General features: G+C 28.4%; 1 protein-coding gene across 1 annotated transcript in view; it reads left to right on the top strand.

Annotated features, from left to right (window-relative positions):
- LOC113371592 (formin-like protein CG32138) overlaps positions 1-22,668 on the top strand; it is a 67,760-nt gene that overhangs the window by 25,959 nt on the left and 19,133 nt on the right. The window contains exon 2 of the mRNA XM_026612226.1: positions 11,465-11,548. Within this exon, the coding sequence (XP_026468011.1) occupies positions 11,465-11,548 (84 nt within the window). The remainder of the gene's footprint in view (positions 1-11,464; positions 11,549-22,668) is intronic.

Genomic DNA, 22,668 nt, shown 5'->3' with positions numbered 1-22,668 from the left:
TGAAATATGAAAATTGTTTCATAATCTCTGATACCAGCATCCCTGTCTGACTGGTATGAAAAAATAATGTCAATAAAAAAAGAAACATTAAAACACCAAAACATAACAAATTGTATAGTAAACATTTAAACCCTTAAAATGTTCTATCAAATAATGATGCTTATCGACGATTTTTCAATAACTATGTCAAAACAATGCTCAATTCTATGCAAACGCTTCAAACATTTTTTGATATCATAATAAGACTAATACAGCTTTTTTCGATAAAAAAAATTATTGAAACTGAACTATTAGATAAAAGTAACAATTATGCATAGCTCCACTTCTCATACTTACATCATGCAAGAGATTTTGAAGTTTGTTTATAAGCTTCTGAACAAATGTTTACATAAAATATTTGGGAATAATATTTTCATTTGCTAAGTTTATAGCAGTATAATAAATTACCATATGATACTCTATGAGAAAAAATTACGTTGTTTTTCTTCTACTTAACTAAAGTTGTGTTTTTGATGTATAACGTTACGCGCCCCTGTAGAAAATATAAAGTAAAGTACTCAGTTCCATTCCATACCGTGATGTATGAGTGGATTCGGCAGTCCTCTTTTTTAGGTAAACAACTTTTGAAAGGATGCTGATTTCTTTATGTAGAAAATGCTGTAAAGATGTCAAAATATTTGTATAAACCGGTAAATGAGTAGCTACTGCAACTTCTTGAAATAGCGAGAAATCATTTTAAATTATTTAATTTTGGGAATAAAATTAATCGATAATTTCACTCAAATAACTACTATTAATTAAATAGGTGAATTCTATCACGTAATGTATCCCGCTTTTGACTAATGACGTACGGTAATATCTTTGCTTTATAATCTCTCAATTTCATACTAATTATATCTTCTCTATACTTCTCTTCGACTTTATATGTAATAGAATACGATAGATAATGTTGATTCAATGAAAACGATCTATTAATAGGATTTTTCAGATTATTTTCTTTAGATTATCTTTCCATTTGTTAAACCAGTTGCTCGAGCCAATTGTTATTAATTCAGATTTAATTTCAAAGCTGATGATTAAATATATATTATTATAAAATAACAAATTATATTAGAATGAAATTACATTTTATAACATTGCTATTAATTATTTGATAATGAAGACATAATTTGATAATCAGAATTCATTTGTAATAGAAGTGACTGCATTTTGTATATAGAGCTTTTGAGTAAGCTTCGAGTCTTTAATAAAATTTAGGTGCAAGTTGCAGGGGTAATCGATTTATATAGACTGGCCAACAGACAAGCAATGTCTGATTTTCTTCGAATTATTAACTTCCCGTAGGGCAAGTTATAGTAATCGCAAAAAAATCGAAAATGAAAATTTTTATATATCTTTACGTTTCAGAGGTTTCTGAACATTTTGGCATACCTTAGAAAAAATGGATGTATGTGTGTGTTGTGTGTGTGTGTGTGTGTGTGTGTGTGTGTGTATGTATGTATGTATGTGTGTGTATGTATGTGCGGATACAAATTTTCGTCGACGATTTCGGGAACACGGATCAACCGATTTGAATAATTCAAAAAACATTCGATCCGTATTGATAAGGAGACGTGCTGATTAGTTTTTGGCAAAGGCAGGTCAAGCCGTTCCGAAGATACGGGGCAAAAAGTTCCGAAAACGGTAACTCAGTTTTTAAGAGAACGGAGCGTCCGATTTTAATAATTCAAAAAACACTTTATTTGTATTGACAAGATGAAGAATCGATACAACTTTCATGAAGGTAGGTCTAGCGGTTTCGGAGATATAGAGGAAAAAGTAAAAAAATGAGCCATTTGGCGGTCAAAAATGATCATTAGACATATGCACATCAAATTATCAGACATTTTATAGAGATTTTAACAATAAGTATACATTTTGTTAACATTCCTATCGGTTCCGTACCAATGCTTATGCGTTAGACAGCGACGCGGCGCTTACGCGCTTTATATTTTGTCCCTATGTAGTTAAAGCAGTACGATTGCTTTGAAAAAAAAGTTCAGATCTTCCACAATATGTCAAAATAAAGAAAAAAAATTTTTTTTTCAAAAAAAAAAAAATTTTTTAAAAAAAAATTTTTTTTTTCAAAAAAAACTAATTTTTTGTCCAATTAATAGTTTCTCAAAAATCTTATTTTTTCAAAGTAATTTTTTTTCAAAAATGTTAATCGTTTTAAAAAAAAATAATAATTTTTGGTACGGGAAGTTCCAGCAATTTGCCTTAAGGCACGATGCCCTAATTGCCTTAAGACAGAATTCCACTTACAGCTAGTTTGGAATTGATATATGGTATGAAATAAAGATTTGCATTAAGTTATCTAATATATTTCCTTATTTGTTGTATTGTAATGTGAACTGTGAACATGGTGTTGGAGGTAAACGATTACTTTAAGAACTCGAGGAAAAGTTTGCAAAGGTATGTGCAACATCGGAAAGGTACGAATAATAAAAAAATAATAAAAAAAAGACTCGATTCGATTCACGGCTGATAGAATGGGCCCATTGTTTAACTTTGAATATTTTTTGTGAGATATATCACATGACTGACAATGACATGTTCCGGCGACCATTCTCCCGTTTCGTTCGTTCGACCATAATTTATTTTCGCATCGTCATTCTACATCGCCGATTGAATAATTTAAATTTACATAATAAGAGAGCTTGTGAGAGATCGATTTTTTCCTTAAAAGGAATATTAACTGCTAAATTTGCAGAACACCAAAAAAAGTAGATAACACTGGCTAAGCTCTATTTTGGTTTCAACTTTGCAAATAATTACTAAATGTTTTCATAATTACTAAATGTTTTTGGTTTCACAAAACAAGATTGTGATTATATCTTGAGTAATAATAAAAAAAATTGCAGAACTTTTGCCTAAAACTTTCTTTTTTATTGGAATTGAATTTTATCTTTAAATGTTAATTCAATATATCATGAAAAAAAGTGTAAAGTATTTAATAAATGGAGTTTGAGAGCTACTTTTTATCATAATCCTGATTTAGATGTAACGTACGGGATAGAATAAAAATGGTTAAAATAAAGACGTAACTAATATTATCGATGAGAGTACATTTTTACTTTTTACTTTTATGTCTTTTCAGATTTCTACACTTACGTATAAATTCACCTTCAGATTTGTAATATGTAAATTATTCAGTTAGTTTATTCATTTTTATTTCAGTTTTGAAATTTTTCTGTTTTTATTATGTTTTATTTAGGACAATCTAAACTTAAAATGTACTATAAAAATATATTATGGTACAACAAGCGTTTGCTGAAATTGCTCGACAACTAATTTTAAGTTCGTAATATATATAAAGACATTTGAAAACAGTTTTTCATGAAACTATCTAATTTGAACTGATAGTGAGGAAATTTTGCTCAAAAAAGTAACCAGTTCTCCGTCTATAAATTACAAAGCTTTTGCTCGATGAACAACACATTGCAAAATCCGCAGTTTTTGTTCGAGAGAGTTTTTCATGAATTAAACAACAAACTAATTCTGATTCAATGCGATTTTGCAAAATAAATGACCTAATAAGGCACATGAAAACAAATTTAATTATTTCAGTTTATTTCAGTCATTGTTTTCACAAAAACTGCCACAACTTAGAATTTAAATGAAATAACAAAATGTGTGCTTTGATGCAGTATCTATTATTTTGATTCTTATTTTTGTACATATATTTAGTTTTGAATATTGTTTTTTTTAAGTCACAAGTTCTTTCTCAAGATTCTTTTTTATGGCTGTTATTTTTTAAGGGTTCTTTAAATATTTTGGGGTTGTTGAAATAAAATCATATATGTATAATCATGTGAATGTATTTGTGATTAAAACATATTTTTCCCTTCGTTTTTCAACGTAATAAATTGAAAATTTCAAGACGAAAATCATTTTACTATACTTAAAGCTATGGGGTCGTCAAATCAGAAGCTCTAGGTTTAATTCCCGCCTTTGATATCAAGCAGTAGTGATATCGGTTTTCACTTGGATATGAAAATGAAAATCTTTCCATATACCTTGATCGGCATAGGTTTATCAATAAAAAAAATCATCACTATTACAAAAATTGTAATAATAAAATTTATCGCATAGAGATGGGACAAACTGTTCGGGTTCCCATCTATAAAACAAATTTAGATTTTTATTCATATTTAGATATTAAATATTATATATAAACAAGAAAGCAAATTTCGTCTGCGGCAAAATTGATAATGAAGTTGTTGTTTTAATTTTGTGGTATTTACTTATGAATTTTTGAGTCATTTGTTTTAAATCGGCTATGAAATATGAATTATAAGTTCTGAAAGATTTGCTGTTAACTTATGTATGATTCACCACATCAAGGTTTTATTTTATATTCGCGAGCTAACAAACACATTTATGTAGATGTATTATATACATTTGAGGCTTTGAATTGCCTTTTTGCATGTGATGTGCTGACTAATAATAATATATACTAATATATTGCAATACTAAGAATTGACTCTTGAATACACAATTCAAATACGCCGTTGGATTACCATGACGAAAGTCAGTTTATATTAAGCTAATTTTAAGACAAATTAAGAGGAAAACTTATCATTATTATTTACTGACATTTTTTAGAAGAAAACGAAATTATTTTAGCATGCTTTTTTTGGCAAATGGCCAATTCATATCGCAGAATTATTGTAGGTAATGGTACGAACTGTCGACATTATTAAAAGTATTTTATTTTTACTTTGTTTTCACTTTTTTATGAGAAAGTTGTTAAAATTGTAATTTTTAAGAGCAATCCAAACTTATGAGTACTAGTAGCTACTTTGAAATCATTTTTAGATCTTTATTTTCAAGTGAAAACTGATATCACTACTGCTTGATATCAGTTTGTCCGAGGCGCCAATATAACCTTGTGGTTGCATGACGAAATTTCTTACCATAAAGCTACGGCAGCCATTTTTGAGTATGGAAGATAATTTATTGATACAGTAAGAATTTCAGGAAAACTTTATCAATTTTTATTTTTTATGTTTTATCATTTTTCAATTTGAATAACAGGATGTTGGTTCGATGTTTATATATTTATCGGATTTTATGGATGAGGAAATAATCGTAATTATATATAATTAAAACAGAAGATATTTAAAAATAGTTTTGATTGAGGCATATGTGTTAATTCGCATTATAGAACAAAATATGTATAAATGATTTTCTATATTCGACATTAACATATTCGAAGAAATCGAAATATTTGTCTTATATTTTTAACTTCCCGTAGGGCAATTTATGGTAATCGCAAAAAAATCGAAAATTAAATTTTTTATATATCTTCAAAGGTTTCTGAACATTTTGGCATGCCTTAGAAAAATGGATGTATGTTTGTGTGCGGAAAAAATTTTTCGTTGACGATTTCGGGAACACCGATCAACCGATTTGAATAATTCAAAAAACATTCGATTTGTATTGATAAGGAGGCGTGCTGATTAGTTTTTGGCGAAGGCAGGTCCGAAGATACGGGGCAAAAAGTGTCAAAAACGGTAACACAGTTTTTAAGAGAACGGGCATCCGATTTTAAAAATTCAAAAAACATTTTACTTGTATTGACAAGATGAAGAACTGATTAAATTTTTGGGAAGGCAGGTCCAGCGATTATGGACTCTCAATAAAAAATAAGTTAAAAAAAAATGTCATTTGGCGGTAAAAAATGTTTATTGCACATCATATTATCAGATATTTTATAGAGATTTTCATAATGTGTACACATTTTGTGTAATTTTTTTTGGGTTCCGTACCAAGATTTTTAATTACGGTACGGGATGTTCCAGCAATTTGCCTTAAGGCACGATGCCATGCATCCCACTAGTTTATAATTTATTTTTCATTGGAATGAAAGTATTGTACCGCTGACTAATTTCTAATGACTTAAATTGTTTATTTACTAATTTATTATAAGTATGTATATATTTGGTGTATTAAGTCGTTGCAAATAATGTGCATAAATATTTAATGTAACATTATAAACTACTGCGCAGTACATTTGGGCACTCGAAAGATTGTTTAAACTAGATATTATTTGTTTATGTATTGTGTATATTTACTACATAGATTTAGGTCATCTAAAAAATTGCTTATTATAATGCATATGGCGTGATTTTGTTTTATTTCAATTTTGCTCTGTAATATGTTTTTATTTATAATATAATTGTTTAAATCTCACGTAGACAAATTATAAGTTGAATGAGGAAGAAAATGACGATTCTAGTTTCTAAAGGCAATATTAACAAAGGTCGATAATATGTTTTTTTTTAAATTCAAATATTTTAGTACCTTAACTTGTTCAAGTAAAAAATGTTGAATTTTAATACGTTGTTCTTTTGTAGTAAGTATTAATAATATAATAATGCTTTGTTTTTCTCTGACTTGGATTACATATAAGGTATGAATGCTACTAAAATAATAAACCGATAAAAAGCCCCTTTCAATAAAGTTATATGTATTTCCAATTGATAAAAGAAAACCTTCAACACTCGCAACTTTGTGTCTATTGAAATTTATCATCATATATATTTGCGCTTCGATTAAATTAACCAGGCGCTAAGTAATAAAAATAAATGTTTGCATAGTATTTTGGACCTCTTGTTAAAATTGATCTAATTTTAATTCCAAGCACGCATGATAAATTACCAAGAACTAATCTGTTAAGACCGTGGAGAATTTTAATAGTTGAACTGTTAGCCTTTATGACTCATTGCAATAAATAGATAAACTATATTGGTTTTGTTTTCTCAATAAAACGATTTATTAATTCCATCTGCCTCCAATTGAAGATAGATATATGAAATTACATCCCACATAAGTTTCCTTTTGTTTGGTCTACAATTAATTGCTTCAGTTTAAATATTTAAACAATACCGAAAAAAAATTAAAAGTTTTATCATTGCATTATTATTGAACAAACTTGTGTTTGGTCTTCTTAAATTCAATATTGATATCGTATATTATGTTATTAAGTTTGACAGTGTGCAAAAATTTAGTTTTAAAAACATAGATAGAAAGTTCGAAGATAAATATTATATTTGAACAGGAAAGTGCTAGGTTTGGTTGATGTATATTATTCTGATGTATAATATTATCAACTTATCATTTTTATAAGCAGATAATGAAATACTGGTTTTATTGAAGAATATGACACTTGTGGCCATATTAATATGGATGTTTATATATTTATTTATTTAAAAGTTTCTCATTTATTATAGATTTAACTACTCATTATAACATTACCTTATAATTTTGCAACTATCCTCCGTTTTATTTCTGATGCTCGTCAGTTCATTGAAAAACTAATAAACGATCTCGTGCCAATAAAACATGAAATAAAAATAGTATAAAATACATTGAATTAAGTGTAAATTTTTTGAAACATGATTTATACATAATAATATCATGTTTATACTATTTTTGTATCTTCAATTCTAATATTATTCCGTATGATTTATTTTTATTACATTGTATGATTTATTTTTATTATAAGATATATGGACTATGGAATTAGTTCAATTGCAAGCTAGTGGTGTGTGCCTTAAGGCAAATTGCTGGAACTTTCTTAATGAAATTTTCGAGGAATATTAAATGTTTTCAAATAGTTTATTATAATTATTTGAAGTATTATATATAAGTGATGTTTAAAACTTTAGTTAGAATTAGAATTAAATCCGAATTATTTTTCGATATTTTTTTTTTGAAAATTAAAAAAATAAGAACAAATTCTTTCCCCAAAAGCAATCGTTTTGTCAGAACACAAGCAGAAAGTTTTTTAAATCATTCAAATCTTGGATGCTTAGTTCTCTCAAAAATCATTGATCGGTTGAAACCAAATCGGTTGATCCAGTGATTTCCAACCTGTGGGGCGCGCCCCCCTGGGGGGGCGTCATACCGTTCCAAGGGGGGCGCGAAACTGTTTCAAAAATATTATTTTTAAATGCTGAGTAAGTGTCAAAAACAAATCAACAAAATACTTAAAGTACTTCTAAGAGTGTTTGAACTCAAAAAAGAAATTGCTATATTTCTTGCTGATAACAAAAGAGACGGAGCAATCTTGTTTTAGGACACAAAGTTCCTTGCAAAATTTGCCTATTTGCGTATTTAGTTGATATTTTTCAAAGACTTAGCAATTTAATTAAATCAATGCAAGGATCTCAAATTCGTGCTTTTGTTCAGAAAGACAAGATTACGGCTTTAATGAAAAAATTAGAACTGAATATAGCTAGTATCAAATAACTTTATAACTTTAACATGTTTCCCACTTTTAAAATTACTTGTGTTACTGATGAAATAGAAGTAAGTAAAGATCTTATTATTATATCAAATCATATGACTAGTCTACGAAACCAATTTTCGCATTACTTTGATGATTTTCGTCATTCAACAGCAGAGCAGAAAATGATAATTGATTTATCTAGTGATAGCACATTGAAGCAGATGTTTCAGGACGAAAATATATTGTTGAGTTTTGGTTACCAGCAAAGGACGATTTTCCTACTTTGACAAATAATGCTTTAGACATTTTATTACCATTTGTGAGATCTTACTTATGTGAAACAGAAAATTCTTATAATGTTTGTATGTATATTTTTTATAATACAGTGTATTATTTGGCATAATTTCAGTTATATTAAATATATTTAAATTAAATTGTTAGAAAATCAAGAAGGGGAGGGGGGCGCAATATTTTTTTCATGCGAAAGGGGGGCGCAAGGAAGAAAAGGTTGGAAACCGCTGGGTTGATCGGTTCTCTTAAAAACTAACATTTGGCACTTTTTGCTTCATGTCTCCGAAGCCGCTAGACCTGCCTTTGCCAAAAACTAATCAGCATATCTCCCTATCAAGAGGAATCGATTGCTTTTTGAATTTTTCTAATCGGCTTATCCATACGCCTGAAATGGTCGACGAAAAATTGTCTCCACATATACACATACACATTCATTTTTTCTAAATTATGCCAAAATGTTCAAAACCTCTAAAACGTGAAACATTTTCATTTTCAATTTTTGGGACATTACTATAACTTACCCCACGGGAAGTTAATTAATTAATATGGGACCATTCAAAATACAGTTTAAAAATGGAAATGAATTTTGTAATATAATAATATGCGATTTAAATAATTATATTAGTCAGTAATAGAACATTTATGAAGATGTAAGATAATATAGATTAAAACTTATTTCTAAAATTTAATTTGCAATACTAGACTCTCTATGGCGTGAATTCTAAATTATTATTCTTTCTTCTATTCTATTTTTTTTCTCTTTTTTCATATAACAATAGCTTATAATGATTCTTAATTGCTATTTTAAGGAAATGAAAGAAAATGTAATAGAGTAGGTATATAGAATACGGTATATTTAAGTACGAGTCATATGATAGGATTTAAAACATACATATTCACCTTTATTACAATCTATCGAACTATATTCTACATTTATCATATGACTCGTTCATTTTCTTGGAACATTATTAAATAGGTCTGTTACCCGAGTAAATTCTGCGAAATCTCTATATGGGATGTGCAGATACATACACTGGATCCATGTCTAAACCTAATTGTAAGAACAGTGTCTGACACTTATTAAACAAAGCCCGTGACCCATTGTCGCATTGACTAATTTAAATTCCTCTTGACCCACTAATACGATATCACGATAAAGAATAGAAGTGTTTTATTGACAGAGGTCAAGTCCTTCTATTAATATTATTGACATTATCGCTCAGGAATGCATATATTGACTTACATGTAAAGACCTTTATCAATTTGTGTGATTGATAGATTACAAATAGGCTTCTGGATTATGTGATTTATATAATAAACTTAGATTTTTTTGTATTTATTTAAAAGTAATCAGAAGTAAACCAATTCTATAAGGGGGCGCTTATTAATCACGTGAAGGGGAGGGGGAGATTGACAAAAAATTACGAAATGGCACTTGGGGGAAGGAGGGGTATATTCACATGCATTTATTTTTTACCTAAACTTTAAAAAAAAAATTCAAATATTTTCAAAAAGTTCGACAATCTTTCTCGCTAAAAAGCACGTGATGTTTAGTGGGGGAGGGGGAGTAATTTTGAATACCACCTTGTATCACCAAGGGGCAAGGGGGTTCAAAAATCCTTAAAAAATCGATCACGTGATTAATGGACACCCTCTAAGTTGTTGTGCTGACTTCTTGTTATTTATTATTGGCAACCCAATAAAATAGGGTAGGTTGTCCTATCTCAATGTATTTTCTTACAATTTCTGTAATGATTATTTATTTTTATAAATAAATTTTCTATTTTTATAAAAGTTTAATTATAATATTTTTATTGATGCAGCAATGCCAGGTAAGTGCTATTTTCACTTGGAAATATATTGCTCTCTATATTTTCAAGTTTAACCAATGTCACTGCTGCATAATAACTACCTCAGGCCGATATCGAATCTGGACCTTCTAATTCGAAGTCCACAACTCTAATAATTTCTTTAGGAGCCAATAAACTTATTGTTAGATGAACGTTATCTGAAGCAAGATTACTCTATATTTCTTCCTGAATTTTTTGAATTTTTTTCTGTCCTATGATTTTTGGCTATAGCTTTTAAATATACCATGTCCCATGTGTATTAAAGAGAATATGATATTAAGTATCATATTCTATTAAATACACATCATGAGATTAAGATAATAATAATAATTTTTTAAACTACGTAGTTTTAAAGAAGAGCATACGTATCTATTAAAGAAGAACATGCTCTTCTTTATAAGGTTTATGATATTACAACTTATTGGTCAGCATTTGATCTACCCAGGTTTGATTCAATTTATTACAGATTCTGACATGAGATTAATGTGGTGCATTTAAAGTAAACACGTTTACTAAATTCCATTTATATTTTTACGAAATAATTATTTAATTAAAATGTAGAAACTATGTTAGTATTTTATTTACTTAACACAAGATAACATCATTCAAAGTATCGATATCAAAACAAATGGGAAAAGTGTTATACAAATGCAAGCTTCATGTCGGCAAACAAGAAGTATTTGATAAGATGAAATGATAGTAAACATAATAACATGATCCTGATTAATACTTCCGACAATAGAATTAATCTTAATTAAACAGCACATAAACTTATTATATTTGAATATGATGTGGACTTTCAACATTATCATTACTAAATAAATATAAAATACATCATTATAAATTACAAATGATATAAAATGTATCATTAGTTTCGCTAATATATACTCTGTAGTTTTTTTAGTGGCTTAAATAAATTATAATATCGATGCTTATAAATTTAACTCTATTAAATTAATATTTTTCAAAATGTTTTGTATTTAAATTGAGTGTTGATTTAGGATAAAAATGTTCTCAATTATTATATGATCTTTTTTACTTTTAGGCCTCAATGGATTTACCACCAGACAAAGCAAAATTGCTTAAAAACTATGATGATGAGAAGAAGTGGGATATTATCTGTGATCAGGTAATTTTTAATAAATTTTAATATATATATTTATATTCACTTTATTTTATATATGATATACGAGCATTATAAAACTATATAGGCAGTGCATTCAAAGCAATAAGTAGATCATGTGAACTTTGAATATTTTAGTAACCTTTCATTGAATTTATATAAGTTCAATATATGTCATGTGAACTAGATGCACGACGTACATTAGCAATAAATCAAAGCCTGGGAAAAATAATTCCGGTTAGATATGATATTATTTTCGATATATAAAAACTAGTCTTTTTATAAAGTTACATTAATAACTTATGTCCAAATGCTATATCTCCTTACTTATTACACTTATTCCATTTCATTCAATTTTACTTTGTTTTGTAGTTAGTCCTACCTACTGATTACAGTTGACGTTCACCCTTGAAAAAATACATTTTTAGTAAATGAGATATAGAGGAAAGGAAATGTGTTTACCAAATTAAATTTAAGTTATACAATTATAAATATAATGAGTGTGTTCGAAGGATGTCAATTGAAAATTATGGATTGGAAAGTATGGATTATTTTTTAGTAAAAGCGAAAATTTCATATTTGAAATAAACAATTGAACATTTTACCTAAATAGTTGAATGTCAATTCTTGTATAGGCATCGGAAAATCATGCAACTTGCCTTAAGGCAAAATGTTAATTACAGCGAGTTAATTATGTTTTTATCAGCGATCAGAACTTAACAAGTTCTGGAAATTGTTTTTTGAGAAAACATTGACGAAAGTCAAAAATCGGCTCACATATATACACTTAAACACATACACACATTATTTTTCCAAATTTGGTCTCATTCGAATCACTTCTCCATTGTGAAGTTAATATTTGATTGGTTAATGTTGATAATATTACTGGAGATTTAAGTACTATTTAACATACATTACAACGTTATACAACTTGGATGAATATGTTAGATATAATTTAGGCGAATAGCAATCACAACTATGTGTTCCATAAACTGTTGCAAAGAGAATTCTTAATCCTTAACATTATTAGAGCGCAACCTAGTTCACCATTCTCTCTGATAAGATTTTCATTAGATTTTTGTCCTAATCCAATGTGAATATGTGATATCTATTGCACCAATCTTTCGAAAGGCTATTTTTACATACTATTATTAGTCCAGTCATTATAGTTCGCCTCGGAATTCGAGATGCCCAGCTGTAAGTCTGTAAATACTTGTACACTGACACCCTAAAGTTGTCTCAAAACCAACATATGATAGGATGTACGTAACATATGTAGGTTTTGAGACAACTTTTAAATGTCAATATACAAGTATTTACAAACTTACAGCTGGGTATCTCGAATTCTGAGATTCTTACCTAATTTAAGCTTAAATGACTGGACTCTATAACAATCTTTAGTCAAAATGTTATATCAATACAGTTGGTCGAGGTGGGTATCGAATCCGGAACCAGTGGTTCCTGGACTAAGTTTTTACCACATAAGGGCGGTCGGCTTAGGTTAAGAGAACTTGATATTTATTTTGAAGATTCCGGTTATAGATTTCTAATTTGAGAAACTAAATTTCTATCCTAATAATCCTAATAACAATAGCGTATAATAATATTGAATATATATACGCTATAGTGATACAGAACTAAATGTACATTAGAGTGCAATACTTTAGTGATTAATTCAACTTTTCAGAATAAATACTATGTTTCTAACATATACATAATTCTATATGTAATAACAATTATGTAATTCTGTAAATTACTCATTCATTATTAAATTAACTCTTAAGATTCGTTCATTGAGCATATGTCATCTTCAACACTTCCATTTCATAGAGATGCAAATGTTTAACTTTGTTACATAAAGTTGTGTATAATTATTGTGCAGGCATTAAGCATGCATGCACGCTTTCCATATGTGTTTCAATGTATTTTATTATCAAGCATATTATCGCAATTTCCTGTTTATAATCTTCTTTGAACTCTTTATAGAGTGAGAGCGAATATTGCATATTTGCACATTTTTCTGGTAAAAGTTAAATACGTTTAAAATGCTTCACATTTTCAAGTTAAAATTACATATTTATTGAACAATATCTGTATAGAGAATTCTATGAAATATTCTTGACGTTCATTATTCAGACATTTTAATAATATAATCATGCTCCTAATCGTAAGATTAAATTTGAAATGATAAAATGCTATTTATCCTTCTCTGTTTCAGCTATTTTAGCTATCTTCTATGCAAATTGAACAAATTTTCAAATTAATTTCTATTTTTGTTTAATTAAAATGATATGTAAAATGTTGAGTATTTTATTCGTAATTGGTAAAACACTTTACCACTGCGAGTTTTTTTCTTAAAAATAGTGTAATTATAAAAGTTATAAAGTAAAAGGAAAATTTTAAGGCAAATTTATGAAGGCACATTCCATTTTTGTCTCAATATGTAATAAACAAATAAAATATTATGATTGGCTTTTTTATAATGATTTAATAATCCATATTATTTTTTCATAAATATTTTAAATATGAAATTTTCAATTTTTTTTTGGGAAATGTTTTGGTATTGGATTTTATTAAATTACTTTTTGGAGTTCAAATTAATTATTTCTTCGTTATTTGGTGTGGCTTAGTGGCAAGTGCTTGGGCCTTGCAACCGAATGGTTTCAAGTACGATAACAACCTTGGACAAGATCTAAAATATGTTTTCAATTGAAAATACCACTTTTGCGTGATTTGTGCATCAAATTAAAAAATATATCATTCAGTATTTGATAAATTCTAATAATAAAATTATATCAAATATAGATATGGCATCCTTTAGGTTTAGGTACACAGAAAAATAAAGAGCAAAAGCAAATCAGCATACGTACGATATGGCTGTCGATGAGTCACTTCACACACATCGCTACTTCCAAATGATTTTCCCATAGAAAGGACGGATCTTCTGCCAACAAATTCCATTGGGATTCCCGCAGAAATATGCATTCACAGTTATACTGTGTGGTGCTGCGGCTTTTGCGCACTAAAACTAAAAGTTGTTTTCATACAACTTTTTTTATATAAATATGCTAACATAATAATTACATTATTATTTCATAGACGTATTTATAAAATTAATAATTTATCTATAATTAACTAAAGTGAAATAAGCCCATGAATTTAGTAATTAGCTAATTAAGAACATTTGCTTTCGTTTTTTTTTTCCAAATTGTTAAATTGTTATCCGAATAATATATAAAAATTACAAATGTTATTTCAATCTATTACTTGTGGTATGGATATTACCTACACTAGGAAAACAAGTGCATATCCATGAGGAAATTATACACATCAAAGATTTAAATTCTATAACATGTTTTTTGTTAGCTTCATCAGCATTACGGCTGGTATTTAATTGACTGATAGGTTAATCATCTATTTAATCAGCCATACAAAAAGGATTTTATTTTCGTTTTATTATAAGTCTCGTTTTTGTTTATCTATTTGTAGGCTAGGCTTGATTCATTGAGACCTTCCAGATTTTTTACATGAAGTTCATGAATATAAAAATAATGAAGGTAATATCTTTTTGTTCCGAAAATATGAGAAACTTTAATTTAAAAACTATTCTTCTGAGTAGTAGGTACTATAAGCTCTGAGTTGTACTATAAGCTCTGAGTTGTGGTATAAAGTCTCAGTTATACTATAAAGTCTGAGTTGTACTATAAAGCCCGAGTTGTACTATAAGCTCTGTGTTGTACTACAAGCTCTGTGTTGTACTACAAGGTCTTAGTTGCACTAAAAGCTCTGAGTTGTGCTACAAGCTCTGAGTTGTACTACAAGATCTGAGTTGCACTATAAGCACTGAGTTGTACTATAAGCTCCTAGTTGTGTAATAAGCTCTGAACTGTAAAATAAGCTTTGATTGGTACAATAAGCTCTGAGTTGTATTATAAGCTGTGAGTTGTACTATAAGCTCTGAGTTGTATTATAAGTTCTGAGTTGTGCAATAAGCTTTGATTGGTACAATAAGCTCTGAGTTGTACTATAAGCTCTGAACTGTAAAATAAGCTCTGTGTTGTACAATAAGCTCTGAGCTATTTTGTAAGCTGAAATTGTAAATTAAGCTCGTTTTTTTGAATGAATTACGTTTCAATTGTGAATAGTACTTTATCTTGTATTATTGTTTCATAATACATATCCGTAATTCATGTAATCATTGAAAATTTCAAATGAATAATCATATGCGAATTCTTAAGGAGTGTTCTCTGCCAAAATATTTATGAGATATTTGTTTCTGAGAAAAATGCAGGAATTTATGAAAGTTTTTAACTATATTTATTATTGTCTTACTGGTGTTATTTATGTTACAAAGTCAATATAAATACAGAAAGATATTTGTAAAATCTGCAATAAATTTCGAATCAAACTCGTGAAAAGGATTTCCTACAGTTTCTGAAGAAATGATTTTTATGAAGCATATTTGCTGATGAGTAGTTACTTCGAGTACTATACTTTGTTCAAAATAGTATACATGATTTGTATATGCAATGTAGTTATTCATTGCAATTAATTTAAACATTTGATATTTGGTCTGACATTTAACACATTTTTTGTGCATTTATTCCGATTTTTTAAAATTCTGTGTGATTTATTATACATTTGCTATCGTGTTTTTAAAATATAACAGTAAGAACATATAACATCTTCATATATAAAAGTTGAATTCATTATAGAAGTTTATCTTCACAAACTGCCAGCCTTAATGCGCAAAAAATAATATTTTGTGGCATAATGATCTTGAATGATAAACTTCTACTTGTAAATTGCGGCGCAATGTCGTGTTGTTTATTTATAACTTGTATACCAGTTTTTCAAAACAATATTACTCACGTTGTTTCATAAATAAAGAAACAGTTCCATTGTTTTTGTAATTACTTTATTTTTATTCGATAATATAAATGCAGTCATGGCATTGGTGGTATTGCTGAAATTCGTAATTCCGTAAGAATGTAGTGCCATAATTTTTATAAACACTTTTATTAAATATTTACAATCAACTAGCGTATTTGTTGTATGTTTACATCATATAAGAAGTTTCTCGATCTGTATTTAATTTTTACAGTTCATAGAATTATATGTGTGAAAGCTCTACCAGCATAATGCAAGAATTAATTGATATAGCAAATTGTTGCAAAAGCGTTTGCTCTTCCAAGCATAAAAAATAAAATAAGATTGATTTATTTATGTATGAAATTGATCAAACGTGACTGTTTCCTACATTATTATTAACTTATCTTCAACGTCAATTTGATACACTTTCGCTAGAACAAACTTATGGCATGACTATATTGATAGGAGTTACATCTTGTTGTACCAGTTTATCGCCTTTTGAATATATTGTGGAAGTCATTACTAAAATTAAAAAGTCAAACATTAATTTAATCAATATTTAAATTAAAATGAATAGTGAAAAGTAACTGCACATTAAACAAAAGACACATTTACTGTAGTTGATAACTACATTGGACCAATTGTATTACAAAAAAGTTATAATTACAATAATAATTCTTACAAAATAGGGGTTTGTGGTAGGAGGTTAAAAATTTAAGGATATGTGTATTTTATATACGCATTATAAAATATTTAAAACATTAAAATTGACCGAAAAATATGTTGGTATTGGTATTTAGCCTTGAGGCAAGTTACATGAACTTCCCGATATGTATGAATAATCGACTTAATCAATAAAAAAAATTAATTTATGAGTGATTAAAAGTATTCCGAGTGGATTTATAACACTTAATTGAAAACAAACAAACTCGTTAACTTGGAATATTTTCTAAAAGCAAATTTTCAAAAATCAATAATTTTTATAATTGAACCAGTTTTCATAGGACTTTAATGGTTTAGTATGTTCATTAAGACCAAGTACTCTATCGTTATACCAAGTAATTGACTGATTTTAATTTTAACAAACGGCCTTTCTTGTCGTAATACCATGATATATTTCACCAAAAAAAGTTCCATAAAAATCGGCTTCAATTTTTTTTCAACAGGTAATTACAAGAAAACGGCTCGGTAGATTTTTACCTAAAACTAATCAGTATCATTCCCAACTAATATCTTTCGAACAGTTTTTAATTTTTTAAAACCGGTTCGGTAGTTTGAGGTTGAATGTGGACGAAAAGTTTAACACTTTTTTTCAAATTACAAAGAAACGGCTCGGCAGACCGTCTCACAAAACTGACAAATAATAGTCCTCATTGAGATACATCAAATGGCTTTTAAATTTCTGAAATCGGTTTCAGACGTTTTTGAGAAAACGTCGATGAAAGGTCTAATTTTGACAAATGCCAAAAAAACGATACCAATTTTCGCAAACTTTGAAGAATTTTCAAAATTAAACGGCTTGTCGTAGGGCCGTAATATTTTAGTATGATTTAGAAAACTATGGTATCTAACGTCAAAAAAAAATCATAAAAATTGTCGATTTTTTTTTTAAAAAAACTTTATTACAAGAAAACGGTCCGGCCGATCTATACCAAAAACTAATCAGCACGATTCCCAACCAATATCTATCGAATGGTTTTTCAATTTTGAAAATCGATTCAGAATTTCGGGCTAAAACTTGGACGAAATTTTTCTTACTTTTCTGCAATTTACAAAGAAACGGCCCGGTCGATCGTCGCACAAAACTTAGAAACTAGTCCTCATCGAGATACATCTAACGGCTATCAAATTTTTGAAATCGGCCCATCCGTTTTGGAGAAAACGTCGATTTTGTATAATAATATTTTTTTTATCATTTAAAATTGTCAATTTTTTAGAATTATCGCACTGGAATTTAAGATAAAGTTGATTCAGAAATACCTGAGAATTTTGAAACTGATTTTATTTTTAATTTTCTTGAAATTATAATAGTTTATATATTTAGTACGAATTAAAAATTGCTACTTTTCTGTAAACAGCCTCTCATTCTTGGCAGGCAAGTAACTTTGAATATGAGTAACTTTGAATATGAATTCGATCAGCAAAATTATTGAAACTTTAATTTGTATATTGCTTGTATAAATATATCATTCAAGATTAAAAATAATGGCACAAAATTAATATTTCTACTAATCGATGCGAGTATTTTATTTAACTAATATTATATACGTTCAGGACTTCATAGATTTATTTATGTTCGCGGAGTCTTTGACCCCGCTAGCATTTATTTTATAATTACCTAGGTCAGTTACCAAACGTGTCTGGCAGATAACATTTTATGTTTCAAAGTCTCATCATTCTGGTTATCAGTAATTAGAAATGTTTGTCTATCGATTTATTTCCAACTGAACACACCTGTACTCTGCGCACCTCCAAATAAAATATTTTGATTTTGTTTAAATTTAATTTGACTGTAAAAATAAACGCATTTTTAATTAGACATATGTCAATAGTTTTATTTTGTTTAACAATAAACAATTTACTAATATTTATGAATAGTGATACTTTGAGAATCATTGATTGAAAATTCTAGGAAAAATTGAAGATGCTTTTTAAATATATTTCATACATAATGGTAAAAATTCAGTTTTGTCGCAATATATAATTGCATGTTGTATAGAAGATATTAATTCTAGTAATATGATAGATATATAGATATTAAAGTATAAAACATATGCTGCAAATTATTATACGGTCTGACTGATGGCGGCTGTGAAGTACATTATTCATTTTTTCTTCATTTATTCATTTCGAAGATTATTTATATAATATTATAATATGCATATTAAACTATAAAATGAATTTATGAACTAAATTAAATGGTAATAACAGAAAAGGCAGCAAACTTATAGCGTAATGCACAAAGTAACTATTAAAATCTACAAGAGGCAGATAGTGTTTAGTAAATTTTCTTAATTCCTTTGCATCATTAATATTTTTAAGTTAAGCTAGGAGGAAGGTAGGATTAAGGTATTGCTGTATTTCTAGGCCATTAGGCTGGAATAAATAAATAAATAAATAAAAATAAACTTTGCATTATCAATTATCAATCATGTGCCGGTAATGGCTTTGTGTTTAGAACATGATCCAGCAAGAACTGGTTCTGACTTCTAGACACACATAGATGGATATAGATATCTTGATATCAAGCAGTAGTTATCACATGTGATTATCGATTTAAAAAATAATATTAAGTGAAAATAGTGTTCCAAGGGCATTTCTATATAGGTATCTATAATCAGTGTTACATAAAGATCTAATAAAACAAATCTCATCAGATAGAGAATAGTCAACCGTTGGGTAGTATTAAATACTATGTTAAGAAATCACATCATAAAAGCTTTACTTTACCGATAGACCTTATTTAGCTCTAATTGCTATTCAAAAACAAAAATTATAAAAAAAATAATCATATTGAAACCGCACATTGTTGCATTCGGTCTTGGCAATAAAAATGAAACAAATTTACTTGATTACTCGACATCGACATTGTGATAAGCAATAAAAAGAAATGCGTGTTATTGCATATATGAGGTATAAATCGATTTTTATTACATTCATAATTGCTGTTCTGCATTTTTACTACCAATATTGAAGTGCTCAATTAAAATTATTGCAAGTAAACAAATTTTGCAGACTTATGGAAATATTATTTTATAATTTCAAAAAATATTATTAATTTAAATTTATAATTAAGTAAAATAATTATCAAATTAAAATGACTTTTCAGTAAAAGTAACTTTTGGAAATCATAATAATTTATCAATTAATTTAAAAATAATATTATTAATGAAAAAAATATGAAATTGTAGCACTGCATACTGAAAATAATTTCATTCAATTTTAGTGTTGTAACTGTACATGCCATTCTTGTTTTACAATAATTTCATAGCTGATTAAATCTTGATAAGCTTTTGGCAATAAAAACACATCACTATTTATGTTTAATTATGCATTAATCAACTGTTTAGTATGTATATGAGCTTATTATTAATCAGTTAAAAAGTAACTATTGTATTCAAAATTAATTCAAATAATAGTTATTTTTCTAAAATTAATTTAATAAAGTAAACTATAAATTCACTTATACCAATTATTAAATATTTACATATAAGGCTACCATATTAGGAATCTTTACCATGCAGTTACTTTATTATATTTTACACGACTGTTTTTAACTTCATGTAGGGTAAGTTATAGTAATAGGCCAAAAATCTAAAATGAAAATTTTTGCATAACCTCACGTTTTAGAGAGTTCTGTACATTTTGGCATATCGCAGAAAAAATGTATGTGTACATGTGTGTGTGTGTTAAGTTTGTTTATTTCCTTTTTATAAAATAAGAATAATGAAAGTTGCTTTATTTATAATAATATAATTGGAAGTATTTAATTTTCCTCGAATATTTCATTCAGGTACGGGAAGTTCCAGCAATTTGCCTTAAGTTATGATGTCATACACCACTAGCTTTATTTTAGTTCACACAAATTTGAATCGTCCAAACGAATCAGAAAAATGTATTGATTATTTTTTTATATCATTTATAATAAACACAAAATCAGTGTTATCATCCATATCAATTCATACATGTAGAAAGAGCACATTTCATAAAGTATTCTCATAATTATTTTTGTAATTAAAACAGCAATTATATATGTATTTTAATTAATGTTCATACTATTAGCGGAATTTCTCATAAAGACAACGATATAATTATAGCATAAAAATAAGTGAAAGAAAACATGTGCGCAATATCTAACAAAGTTTAATAACAAAACGGCGTGCGCGATGCAATTTAACGAGGAAAAAAATGATTTAAAAAAAAAATCTCACGTCAACTTTCCATTTCGGATTCGTTCGACGCAGAGCGATGCTAAGAAAGCGGAACCGCACTGATCGTCGCGTTATCCGTTGCATAACATGATGGGCATATACGGTTGAAAAACTATACACATGTTCCATAATTTCAATGAAGCCAGTATGCGAAGATGCTTTTGAAATTAACATGTAATCAAATATTATCTAGTTATCCATGAAGTACTCGGATTATGCGATTTTTTTTATTATTCTCATATTTGAATAGCAATCAGAACCTTACGTCCTATGAGCTGTTGGGCTAAAACTTCTTCTTACTTCATATTTTTAGATGTTAACCAAATGGTTAAACCACCGATATTTGATGTTATTATTATTACAATTTATCTAATAGGGCTGACTGTTTATTGGTGCAGCATAGTCCGGATTAAGGGCTATTTTCACTTGGAAACATACTGCTATCTATACTTCCAAGTGAAAATCGTTGTCACTGCTGCCTGACAATAGGCTGCTTGGAGTGGGTATCGAACCCGGGACCCCCGAGAATAAAGTCCCGTCGCTTACCTCCGCGAGCCCATATAATCAAATATTATCTAGTTATCTTTAAAATACTCGGACAATGCGATTGTTTAATAGCTTTACTATGTCATCCTGTATACATTTTGAATATTTTCTAAATATAGTAGAAGTCTATTAGTCTTGCACCCAACTGTCCGGAAAGCCAGATAGTCTGGCATCGATCCTAAAACTTGTATTTTTAAGTATTTCTTTAAAACAACTAAAAACGCTCGGGAGCTACTAGGAAGTTTTTGGGGTAGATTTAATAATCTATAGCAGGGCTTCTTAAAGTGGGGGTCGCGACCCCCAGGGGGGTCGCGAGACTACTAAAAAGGGGTCGCAAAGATCTGATACTTTTCAATAATTATAAACAAAATTTTAAAATTAGTATTATTAGGCCGACTATTTTCACGGCTTATGGCTTCTCAAGCTATGCTATTTGGCCAATATTTTTGATAAAATCAATGATAAGAATTTATCAATGCAGGGAGTCTGCGTTAATATGTTTATGGTAAAAAATAAATTTGAGGCCTTTGTTAAAATAATTCTTATATGAAAAAACAGAGTAGAAAGTGGATCGCTCGCTCGAAATGTTTCCATTTACTGACGAGTATATAATTAGTAACAATATTTCAAAAAAAAAAAATACTCCTATAACAAAAATTATAGTTAATCATTTGAAGAATATGGAAGTTTACATGCATAGGTATTTTCTCAATGATATCGATACACAACAATGGATTTGCAATCCATTTTCAATTGAAATGGAAGAAATTAATTTTT

The sequence above is a fragment of the Ctenocephalides felis genome, unplaced genomic scaffold (assembly GCF_003426905.1).
Source record: "Ctenocephalides felis isolate EL2017-DRISC unplaced genomic scaffold, ASM342690v1 CF-g0.4_SCAFFOLD_01492, whole genome shotgun sequence".
NCBI lineage: Eukaryota > Metazoa > Arthropoda > Insecta > Siphonaptera > Pulicidae > Ctenocephalides > Ctenocephalides felis.
The sequence above is the reverse complement of the archived record's forward strand: the minus strand, read 5'-3'. Positions and strand labels throughout refer to the sequence as shown.